Source organism: Podarcis liolepis (assembly GCF_965112155.1).
Source record: "Podarcis liolepis genome assembly, chromosome: 5".
NCBI lineage: Eukaryota > Metazoa > Chordata > Lepidosauria > Squamata > Lacertidae > Podarcis > Podarcis liolepis.
This window is the reverse complement of record NC_139556.1, coordinates 20,794,907-20,807,333: the sequence shown is the minus strand read 5'-3', so window position 1 is coordinate 20,807,333 and position 12,427 is coordinate 20,794,907. Positions and strand designations below refer to the sequence as shown.

The 12,427-nt window shown below is 41.8% G+C and overlaps 1 protein-coding gene across 15 annotated transcripts in view; it reads left to right on the top strand.

Moving 5' to 3' along the window:
- The window catches only part of KCNMA1 (potassium calcium-activated channel subfamily M alpha 1), a 557,989-nt gene that overhangs the window by 339,791 nt on the left and 205,771 nt on the right, over window positions 1-12,427 (top strand). For 14 of the 15 annotated variants that reach the window (XM_083502377.1, XM_083502375.1, XM_083502380.1 and 11 more), the window contains exons 6-9: window positions 629-704; window positions 7,583-7,658; window positions 9,933-10,103; window positions 11,784-11,875. In XM_083502377.1, the coding sequence (XP_083358503.1) occupies window positions 629-704; window positions 7,583-7,658; window positions 9,933-10,103; window positions 11,784-11,875 (415 nt within the window). Of the gene's footprint in view, window positions 1-628; window positions 705-7,582; window positions 7,659-9,932; window positions 10,104-11,783; window positions 11,876-11,968; window positions 12,061-12,427 lie in introns of all 15 variants that reach the window. The other variant, XM_083502379.1, reaches the window with a different exon arrangement.

Genomic DNA, 12,427 nt, shown 5'->3' with positions numbered 1-12,427 from the left:
CCGTAGAGTTGCTATCCATACAACCTGGCTTCACTAATAAAAATGTAATTTCTTAGAAAAATTGCATTGGCTAAAAAGTGGTAGTATAGTTTAACCTATACTAAATTAAGCCATGGTCTATTGGAGAGCCGTTAGAACTTAGGGAGTTTGTTGTGATAATGCAGAATGTGTCAACCAGAGATTTTTACGTCATAAAGTATTATCTTAATCATGAGTATGTACTTTCTGGTTCTCTTTAAAAACAGGTTTCCTGATCACTTGCCCATAATCACTCATTTTTTTCAGGAAGCTTTGGGTGGGTGGGAGTTAAGAGCTTTCAGGAATATATCATTGGAAGAACACATTATCCTCTATGCATTTTATAGTTAAAATAGTTTTAATGCATTAAGTGTTTGTATGGTTCATATTCACTTTTCTCAAAAGAAATCTATACTTTTCTGAAAATTGCTGGCTAAGCTTTGGGGCTGATCAATATGGAGCAACATTTCAGAGGTATTTGATATTCACCATGTTAGTGACTTTTGATTTCACAGCTGCCTTTGGAATTAATATAGGGATAAAATAACCTGATTATTTCTCTCTCTCTCTCTCTCTCTTTCTCTTCCCCTCTACCCTTTTGAAATTGCAGGTTTAAGATTTTTACGAGCTCTTAGGCTGATACAGTTCTCAGAAATTTTGCAGTTTCTGAATATCCTTAAAACAAGGTAAGATAAGACATTAATGTATTTCCCCTTAACCTTTTGCACAGTGATTAATTTCACAGTTTCTCGGGGCACTGAAAGGACAGGTTTAGACTCCTGTCTAATTATATGAACAAAAGTTATGCTTAAATTTCTTCAGCTGCTGCTATTCAGGTAATGGCTAGTTAATTGCTTTATCCAGAGCAGCAATCCTGGGAGTCATCTTTTCTCTACTTCACAGAAAATCCAGGGATTTACAGGACAGTCCTATGCATGTTTACTCAGAAGAGTCTTACTTTCAGTAAACGTGCATAGGATTGAATCATGAATAAATGTGGCAATTAACTGCTCTTGCTAAATTCTGTGAAATACTCTTATTTTTCACTCAGTTTCACAGCTAGTTCTGCCTTACCAAACTTAATACTGAATGGCATTCATTCATTGATTCGATTTAATTGTTTGGTGCACTTTTACCTTTGTAGAGCGCAGTTCAAAGCAAACACAGCTTAAAAGCAGTGTGGCATCACCCCTCTTCCCACATTTTCAAGGACCATTTTGTTTGTTAGATAAACCAACAGTGCAGTCTTACTCCGAATGCCCCAAGGAGAGATTTATGGAACCTTGAGAGTAGGTTAGAACTAGGTGAAGGGTGATAACCATTTGTTGCAGCCCAGTCATGCAACAGCCATTCTGCCTCATTAACATGGCACAACAAGCCTTGTGCTTGTGGTAGATGTTGCACAGGAACGATTATTATTAACTGGTAGCAGTTGAGCCTCTGTGCTTATGCTTGCAGAAGTGCTGGCATTCAGACTTCTTGCACTGATTTAACAATGGGTCTCACCCTAAATTAGTTGAACTTAGGTTCCCACTGGGAATTTATTCATGACTTAAATCCCACTTAGGTGCAAATAACTTAGTCCGGTTCCAGCACTGTGTGCTTGTTGAAACAATATTTGCCTCTGAATTATAATGACAAACATACTTTTCCTTTTGATTCTGGAGTAGATGGTTTCTCAGAGCTCTAAATATCTTAGTCTCTCTTATGTTTGTCTTAAAAGCCCTTACTGCACAACAAGTCTGACAGCAAGATTAAAACCTAGAGATTGTCTTTGTACCTTTAAATTCCCTGATACAGTTGGAGAATTCACACCTTCCTCTAGCCACTTCTTTTCGTTTTGTCTGTCCTGTCCTCTGCCTATTTGTAACACACTTAGAGTGCTGCTCCTAGAAGGGATTAATAATAATAATAATAATAATAATAATAATAATAATAATAATAATAATAATTTAAACCCCACCCATTTGAATATATAAAAAGCAACAAAACACCAAACATTAAAAACTTCCCCAAAGAGGACTTCCTTCAGATGTCTTCTAAAAGTCAGATAGTTGTTTATTTCCTTGGCATTGAACGGGAGGGTGTTCCACAGGCTGGGTGCCACTACCAAGAAGGCCCTCTGCCTGATTCCCTGTATCTTCACTTCTTGCAGTGAGGGAACTGCAGAAGGCCCTTGGAGCTGGACCTCAGTGTCCAGGCTGAACGATGGGGGTGAAGTCGCTCCTTCAGGTATACTGGGCCAAGGCCTTTAGCAAACAAATGGACATTGGGCAGGGCAGAAAGATGGAAATAGCTGCAGTTGCTAAGTTTACCACTCCAGCAGGGATTTAAAACTGTAGTAATGATTTTCAGAGTGCAACCTGTGATGCAGGGTAGAACTTTTCCCAGTGCTTTTTCTGTCCTTGGAATTTTCTCTCCATTTCATAAGTTCATTAGTAACAGTGAATGGGTGCCCATGGCATGTACAAGCTTGCGCAAGCTTGGCAGTTTCATAGTTTCTGCTTGGTTTACTAAATAGAAGTATAATAGGCATACTAAAGTAGATCACTCCCTAAGGCTGCATTCTTTTTTGGTCAATCTGATGTGGGTGAAGGTAGAGGGTGAAGCCAGATGCAAACATAGGTGGAGCAATGTATGCAAATTTTACCTTTGTCCAGTAGGGAAGATTCTACACACAATCAGACACCCTCTATCCTTGCATCCAGAAATAAAAAAACCAACAAGAGTCAGTAGTACAAGGAGTGGCCTGAAGAGAGAGGGTGTGGTCTGGGAAAAGCCCCGAGAGCCAAGTAGAGGCCAGGAGGGTCAGATTTCACCCTTTGCCTCAGGTTCCCCACCCCTGCTACAGACAGTGTTCTTCTAAGGAGAAGATTTTGCCCCTGGTTGTCTCCTATTCTGTCTCCAGTGAAGGGAGCAGATCCTCTAATGAAGACAGTCAGGTTCCTATGAGAGGTGGTGATCCCTTTAGATAACTTGGTTTTTTGCCCAGTAATAGGCTGGAAGCCATATTGTAGTTTGCAGTTGCCGTAAAGCATCTCTAGCATTTCAAAATAATATAATAATCCATCCCAATCCAACCATCCTCAAATAATTAAATAATCTAGGTATTGTACTTTTGCCAGATAACAAGCATGTAGGTGTGTCTTAAAGTGTATCAGTTTTGTTTTTGAATAACAGAAGACTTCCCTCCATTTTTGGAAAAAAGGATGGGGGGGGATCCACTGATAAGTTATGTAATAATGATTCTCCTCCCCCAAGTCCTCTAAGAACCAAATAGTGGAGCATAAGAATTTTAATGCAAAAGTGGCATTCAACTAAGTTTACTAAGAGTAGGCTTGCTAAAATTCATTAACATAGCTACCTTAAGTCCATAAATTTTCATAGGTCCACTCTGTGTGAAACCTAATTGAATATGACCCTATATTTCTAATGTATTAGTGACCCTATATTTCTAATGTATTAGTGACCCTATATTTCTAACATAGCTCTGTTCAGTTTCTTTTCTTCATAGTAAAGGGACATAAAAATTAGGACGTATCTAGTTGATCAGTCCTGTTAGCCCCTGCTTTTGACAGCAGTTACAATCTGATGTGGGGAGGCTGACGGAACCTAAAATAAAAACCTGAGAACACAGTGCAACAGCAGTGCGCGCACACATCCTGGGCAGTGTAATGACACGAGGACATGAAATTGTGCTGCACTAGGGGTTGCCAGTGTGATGCCCACAGGCAGGCAGGCACCCCAGACGCTCCCACTGGTTCCCACCAGGCACCTTGCCCACTGAAAGTAGATTCAGAAGAAGCATTCTGTTGCAGGCAATTGAATAGGTTGCAGCACGCACACAATTGTGATGTGTGCATAGTGCAAATGGTTTGCAAATGTTCCCACCAGCCCAAAAAGGTTGGTGGCCCCCTTAAACCACACACTATGGAAGGGGAGAAGTAATATCGCTTGGGGCCTTCTGTTTTCAACTATATCTGCCTGTCCCTTATCCTAGGGTGATTCCACCCATCAGGAACTGCTCGGTGACACACTGAAAAGTGCAAAACTTGGTGACATTTCTCCCCCTGCCTAAATTCCTGGACTCTTAAAGTGACTGAATAATTGACTTTTAAATAAAACCATTGATTTCCCTTCATATAAAAAAGTGTGTTTTGATCGTGGCTGGTGTAACTGAAGAGAGAGGGGCATCATTTCCTGGAGTGCCCTTTTCTCCTGTGGCTCCTCCTCCTCTTCGCTTGCACTTCAGAACACTCTTCACAAGACACTGTTTTGTAGAGTGTAGAGCCAAAGGGAGAAGCTGTGTGCATCCAGCCTGTTGAAGGATTGCTGGGGCAAACAAATTTATTTCCTGCAATCAGTGCAAGGGCCATTCATATTACTCTGTTGCTTAGAAAATCAGTTAAGCAAATCATTAAGCAAAGAGGGGGGAGACATATTATCAGCTGGTCTTTAGATTTCATGTAATTATTTTAAACATTTCCCCCCATGCTCAGATATTTCTTTAACAGATCCTTCAGGGGCCTTGTTGTTGCTAGGGCTGGATGAACCTGTCAGTTGCAGGTTCTCACAGACTGCATTCACAGAGCAGTTTACAGGTGTTCCCCACTTGCGTAGGGGTTCCATTCCTGCCACCATGTGTGTCATTGGGACACATGTGAGTGGGGATTCCCCTGTTCTGTCCCACCCCCTTTTGGCCCCAAAAGCAGCACTCGGGTTGGCTGGAGTGTGTGTGCGTTGTTAAGGGGAGTTCAAGGACTGCCAGCTGAGCGCTTGAGGCCAGAGACTTCCCTCACAGCCCCTCTTAATGGGGAACCCTGATATCACCGTCGCACAGGGGGTGAGTCACCACTTCCCCCCCTATTGATAGTCAGACTAAAAGATTTCACCCAAAGCCTAAAACTGCCACCCGCGACCGTGAAACTGCAGTCTCGCCACCCAGACTACCTACAACTGAAAAAGCACCCCACCAGGAGCCTCAAGGCCCTAGAGAGGGCATTCCCTGTTAATGTCTTATATTTTTGCTTTCACATCATGTACTAGGCAGAGGGCCTTCTCGGCAGTGGCGCCCGCCCTGTGGAACGCCCTCCCATCAGATGTCAAAGAAATAAAAAACTATCTGACGTGTAGAAGACATCTGAAGGCAGCCCTGTTTAGTGAGACCCAGCCAGATGGGCAGGGTATAAATAAATTATTATTATTATTATTATTATTATTATTATTATTATTAATTTATTAAAAGTGTTGGTGCTGACCTTTAAAGCCCTAAACAGCCTTGGTCCTGTATACGTGAAGGAGCGTCTCCACCCCCATCATCCAGCCCGGACACTGAGGTCCAGCGCCGAGGGCCTTCTGGTGGTTCCCTCGCTGCGAGAAGTGAGGTTACAGGGAACCAGGCAGAGGGCCTTCTCGGTAGTGGTGCCTGCCCTGTGGAATGCCCTCCCAGCAGATGTCAAGGAGATAAACAACTATTTTACCTTTAAAAGAAAACTGAAGGTGGCCCTGTTTAGGGAAGTTTTTAATGTCTGACACTGTATTGTTTTAATTGGTTGGAAGCCGCCCAGAGTGGCTGGGGAAACCCAGCCAGATGGGCGGGGTATTGCGTCCAGGGGAAAAAATCCATTTGCCACCCTATTCACCCAGAAAAACGTGAACATAAAGTGATGAAATGTGGAGCAGTAGACAACCATAGAGTTCTTTCCTGCTATTTTTGTGGGTGAATCATAGTGATACAGAAGGACACGTGTGCAGAAAGCATGAGAGCATGCCAATGTTGTCCAGTGATGTTTATGCTTGTGGCATACCATGGCAACATACCGATCACAGAGCCACAGTTCCATCACACAACAGATACTATAGTGTGAAAGGAACATACAGTTGTACCTTGGTTTTCGAACGCCGCTGTAGTTGAACGTTTCGTAACTCGAACGCCGAAAACTCAGAAGTAAGTACCTCGGTTTTCGAATGCGCCTCGGAAGTCAAATAGGAAACACAGCCTCCATTTTGAGTTTTCTGTATTGAGGCTTGTGTTTTGAGGCTTCCGGTTTTTGGTTTTTGAATGTTTCGGAACTCGAATGGACTTCCGGAATGGATTATGTTCGAAAACCGAGGTACCACTGTAATAAAATTAGACAGAAGCTCTAGTATAATAATCAGGAAATTATAACACAATATTCCCCAGGTTAAAACGAACCCTCTGTTACTCATTGTTTCCAGCGTTAAATCCAGTTATCCACCTTTTTGCAGCAGTTTCAATTAAAAATAAATAAATCCTCATGAACATTTGCCAGCATTGTAGTGCAAATTACTCCTAGTAGGTAGTTTTAACTAATGCACACGTTTTTTGCAATCAGTTTCCCCATTCACTATAATTTCTGTACGGTATTTCCACAAATATGTGCATTTTTATTTGCAGTTTCCACCAACAGATGCATGTCCATGCACGATGGCTGCGTCACAACATTTGGGAAAGTGAAAATTTCAAAGTATAATTGTGTTTCAGTTTATATATATATAAATATGGTGCATTCATTTTCTCATTGAAATGCAAACAAAATCAAATATCTCTCCCACCCTTACTTTTTCCCTACCTGGTCAGATAGCTGAGGTGACAGCGTTAATCAGCTGAGTGGTACAGGGAGGGAATGCAGAGGCTTAATCTGAATTCCCTGCTCCCATTTTTGAATTGCTGATCGGTGTCTCACAGTACAGTCACTGGATCAGACTAGGATTCTTTTGTTCAGCAGTCATTTGCACACAATTTATCATCCAGTGAAGGATATACATCTGTGGGTGCCTGCTTCAGTGTTCAAATGTCTTCTAGCTGGATCTCAGCAAGGAACAGTTGACAACATCCCAATAATTCACCCGGTGCTAGAAAGAACAAATCCATTACTTATTGGCACTTAAGACAGTCACCTCTGCAATTTCACCTAGTTGCACAACTGTTTTTCAGGGGTTGTTGCCCCCCCCAATGACGTATTAAACTGAATAACGTGAACAAATTTGAATTGATTATTTATGTCTCCTCGCTGCTGGTTTAAATGAGGTTTTTAGTACAACTTCAGGGGCTTAGACTGGACTCAGTCAGAATCAGAGATTGCACAGATGTCTCAAAGAGCTTAAAGAGCAGGGAAATGTTGGTGACTAATCCGTCCATCTATATTTAGAACCCTGACTGAAAAGAGAAAAGGCATCTACAGGCAGAAAACAGTTCTGCCTAAAACAGGACCTACACTGCCCCAAAATGAGCCATGAGAAGGATGCAAATGTCCGAAGCATTAGGCTGGTTCATACACCTGTGCTCTTAATAGGAACAACTGAAAAATCCATTGGTGGTTTTCGCATGTGTGAATGAGCCATTGGAGAACTTCCATATCACACCAGGGAGGGGTTTTTTTCATGGAGTTCAACAACAACACCCCCTCAAACAACAACACCACATTTAAAAAGGGGACTCAAGATTGAAGAACACTGAAGTGAAGGATGCTCAGCTAAAACATAAACTCTGAAAACATCTTGTTTGTTTCTGTCTCTCTCCCCCTTCCTTTCTTTAAACCAGTAATTCCATCAAGTTGGTGAATCTGTGCTCAATATTTATTAGCACGTGGCTGACAGCAGCTGGATTTATACATTTGGTAAGTATTTGGGTTGCTTTTTTAAGGGGGGAAAAACTTACTTGGGGATGTTCACATTGCTATTTCCATTTATGTGAAACTTGGCTTGCCCAGGCCAAAGCACTGACATAAATATAGATTAAAGAATTTTAAGAGGCATCAAGAAGCCATTTCACACTTTCTGTGATGGCTCAGGTACACAGCTGGCTGTAAAGGAGAACTGTGTTCCCCGCCCCCCCCCAGACATGTTGTGAGCATGTGCCAATAATCCACAGCCATTTGAAGATTCCTGATACATACCTCCAGATATTTTCAGGAACCTCTTTCCTCTTGGTGAGAAAAGCTGCTTGGGAAGGCAGAGGAAAGGATTAAACCTTCGCTCCCACCCTGCGGGTCCTCCCCCTCTTGGAAGCCATTACTCATTTGCACAACATCAATCCATGGGGGGTGGGGTGAGAAGACATCACAGAGCAACTAGTACTGTGCTGTTTGGTCCTAGAGGTTGAAATAATTGTATAATCACAGGAGTCTTTTACTGAGATTGCCATTAACAAAACGTAACCACTAGATGGTAGTGTTTCCTTAATAACAGCAAGAGGGGGGGGAAATGTCACCGAAGGCAATGCATGAAAAAAACACTGTGTTCTAACAAGCACTTTATATGTTACTAATATTTAAGAGAGAGGGAGAGAAAATATTTAAATGATACTTTAATTGTTATATAAATAATGCTTTAGTTTCTTCCTTAAGTCAGCGTTCAGCAATTCTTTTTGAGGCCAAGGCACAAATCACTTGAGGCACATTACTTTAACAAACATATTCCCTTGGTACGGGCTAAATAAATCTCTTGGATCCTAACGCTCTGTTGAGTCATACATGGCTGAAACTCACATATATGGAAACCTTTTCCAGCTAACAAGTTGGTGGGAATTGATTCATACGGACCATTTCCGTTCACTGAAACGCATCCCTGAGTGACAGTCACTGAATCTTTGTTGCAGCAGTGGCCCGAATGTTTCAAATCCTTCTCTGCCTCTGCAGCCCCAGAAAATCAACACCTGCTACTGCGGTGGGTGGTCAGAACTCTGGCAACGGCTCCCAGGAGATGGGAGCTGCTGCCACCCTATTCCTGCTTAGGAATTTGTGTGACTGCTCTGGTCAGTTGTGAGCAGCACAGTGGCCGATTATTATTGCACAGACAGACGGTGGACGCAGGTGTGCCAAAGTTTGCTATGGCTTGGGAAGCCCTGCAGCTCCGTGATAGAGCATTTGCTGTGTATGCAGAAGGTCTCAATTTCCATCCACAGCATCTCCAGGTAGAGCTTGGAGGGGCCTCTGCCCAAAAAATTGGGGAGCTGCTGCCCATCAGTGTAAAGAGCAATGAGCAGGATGGATTAATGGTCTGACTCAGTAATAAGGCAGCTTCTTATGGGGAAAAGTGCCTTATATTGCAGTAATAGCTCCCCCAGTTGTCTTGTGCATTAGTCATTGCACTTCCATCCTGCGCTCCTCCAGAGTTTTGAGGGTAGGGCTTGAGCCTCTGTTTTATCCTTACAGGCATCCTGTGAGATCAATTCGCCTTAGAAATAGGGATTGGCTATTCAGTGATCTTTGTGGTTGAATAGAGATTTGTGCCTGGGTCTCCCCAGTGTAAATCCAAAACCCACAACTGCTACACTTCCCTGCCTATACACACCAGTCCTGCTTTCTTAACACCTGCTATATGAAAATTCACTTATCCAAACTCAGGGAATTAGTATCTAAACCTCGCTATACACACACAGTGGATTCAGGTATCAGGACAGAGCATTATTTTCTTCCCTCATTGTTTGCCTTTTGCAGGTTGACTGAAGAACAGAGGGAGGAAGAAGAGAGGGGAGCAATCAGACAAATCAGAGGGTTGTTTTTTGCTTTGGGCGGCCAAAATTCCATAGTCGGAAACACATTAGAAATTTCCCCATAGGAATCAAGGGAATTTGTCAACTCATTATGCAAACGCTTGCTTAACAAATGATTTCCAGGGAACACATTGTGTTCAGATAGCAGGACCTGTGTATATGTAAAATCAGGGGAACACTCCTATAGTGTTCTACTGTCTTTATTTCATTCAACATCCCAACAGCCCCCTGTAATGCTGCTATTAATTGCTAGCTAGAAATAAAAGAATTTGTCTTCAGTCACCCAATGACTGCTTACCTTCATGCAACAAAGCTTTGTAAAGGGCTGTTCTGTTCTTCAGCCTTGTGGGCGTCTGTACACCTGAATCATTCATCTGCTGTTATTCTTTCATTGTAGGTGGAGAACTCAGGGGATCCATGGGAAAACTTCCAAAATAACCAAGCGCTTACATATTGGGAATGTGTTTATTTACTAATGGTTACTATGTCCACTGTTGGTTATGGAGATGTTTATGCAAAAACAACCCTTGGTCGCCTTTTCATGGTCTTCTTCATCCTCGGGGGACTGGTAAAATTCTTGTTATTTTCTGCTGGATTTTTTTCTCCTTAGTGTAGTAATTATAATAAACCGATGAGTAACAACACATTTTTATTTTTAAATAACAATAATAATGTATGCACAATTATCATTATGCAGAGCTGTTGACTTATAACTAAACTATGACTGTGGTGGTGTGCTTAAGATTATAATGCATGCAGGTACAGAATGTGCCTTAGGAGTTCTCAGTATGAACTTTCCAGTTAGCGGTTACTGGCAGTGCATTAATTTGGTGATTATGATAGCAATAATGTTAACGTTAGCTGCGGTTTCAAGAACCCTCCCCACCCTCTGTGTTCCTTCCCAATATTCCAACAAACACTGTGGCTTAGGACCACCTTTAAAGAGCCGCTTGCCCGTTCCAGACAATGGCAAAACTGTGTTCTCTTTCATTTCGACACATGGCAACCATACCAGGAGTAACATGGTACTAACTCAGGCAGTCATTGCCAATTACCTAAGAGGAGTCAGTCAAGTATGTCTCTGCTGTGCTTGAGGAGCTGAGTAAGTACGTGCTGAACGGCGAGAAGGAAAATATTTGCATAGATAGGTAGATGTACATATCTTGTATCTAATCAAATTGCCTCTTTATTTTTCTGTCAATGCTAAAGACAATGCGGCAACCGTTGCAATTTTTTGTCTTAAATTGTCTTAAACAGCACCCTTAGCATTAAGATTTTCATTCCTTAAGGTAAGTAACTTATCGACTTCAATCCACAATATATGTAATGTACATATATGCAGTCACTGAAGTATTTTTTAAAATCCTCTCACATATTTTTGTATATCTTGTATACATCTCTTTCTTGGGGATGTTGCATCTGCTAAGTGCATTATAAATGCAGTATTTCATACTCATTTATTTCCAAAAGAGGTGCCATATTTGTGTGCCAAAAAATGAGGCCAAGTTCGCTGGCAGCAGCTCTTAGAAGTATCCAGCCACAAGCAAAATGTTTGTTGGACAAAACATGGCAGATTCCATTCCCCACCATCACCCCCCCTGCTTTTACATCTTTACATGTTCTTATCAACTTTTTTAAAAGACAAACTTTTAAAAATACGTTTTAGTTACATCTTGTTCATTCTCATGTGTGTGGAGGAAAGCCTCTGCTACCATCCTGTTTTCTTTGGTAACGGGGAGGAACCCCTTGTCTTTTTTTTATAAATTAGCACCATCAGCTTAGCAATAATACATATTTTGGTTCGTTTTGTCTTGGTGGAGGTTTTTGGTTTTTTTGGCGGTGTATAATGTTTGAATATCCCCGCTTGCCCCTTTTCAGAAAGTGTTAGCCATGCAGCTGCACTTTATCACTCAGATGCCACTCTGACCTCATTTTGCTCTTGGCTTCTTCTTTTTTTTTGGTTTTTGTTTTGTGTGCCTTTCTCCCTCTTTTGACCATTTTCTTTAGTTGGCCAGACATGCATTTCTTTTGAGACCCAACATTTATGTCAAAACTTATTTGTTTTAATTTTATGGGGGGGAAAAAACCCTTTTTAAAACCTTTTTGAAGGGGATAAAAACACCTTTTGTAGATCTAAGTCTTTTGCATTTTCAGATCTTAAAGATGATATATCTTAAAATATTCATCATCCCCCTTTCTTTGGCCTCTCTTTTTAGTCTTTTCTTCTGTCTCCTATCTTCTTCCTTAGGCCATGTTTGCCAGCTACGTCCCTGAAATCATAGAGTTAATAGGAAACCGCAAGAAATATGGTGGTTCCTATAGTGCGGTTAGTGGAAGAAAGTAAGTATTCCATGAGGCTCTGCTGCCTCTGGTGCAGTAGAACACTCTCTGCATGCCATTTTCTTTTTTTGTGCTTTTGTTTCACGCATGTAGGCAATGTTTGCGCGCTACGTGCCAGAAATTGCTGCTCTCATCCTTAACCGGAAGAAATACGGAGGGACTTTTAACTCTACCCGAGGCCGAAAGTAAGTCCAAAAAGAGACGAAGACCAGGTGTGCTTGTGTGACGTTAAAAGAACCTGCCATGGTGGTGACATCTGACTCACGGACACACCCTGATATGCACTCTCTGTCTGTCTGTCTCTCTGTCTCTCTCTCCCCCACGTGCCATTTTTGTGTGTGTGTCCTGTTGACATCAAATGTCGTTTCCTCCCTAAGTGGTCACACTGCATATTAAGAGACCTGGGCCATGCTAAGGTACAAGTCAAAGTGGTTTCCCCTGTTCGATAAAGGAACTACTAGTAATGCTAGAACTCAGTTAACACAGTCTGGAAGATGACCCTGCTATTATTAATTTGAAGTCAGCATATAGGACTAAGATGTTTGTTGTGTC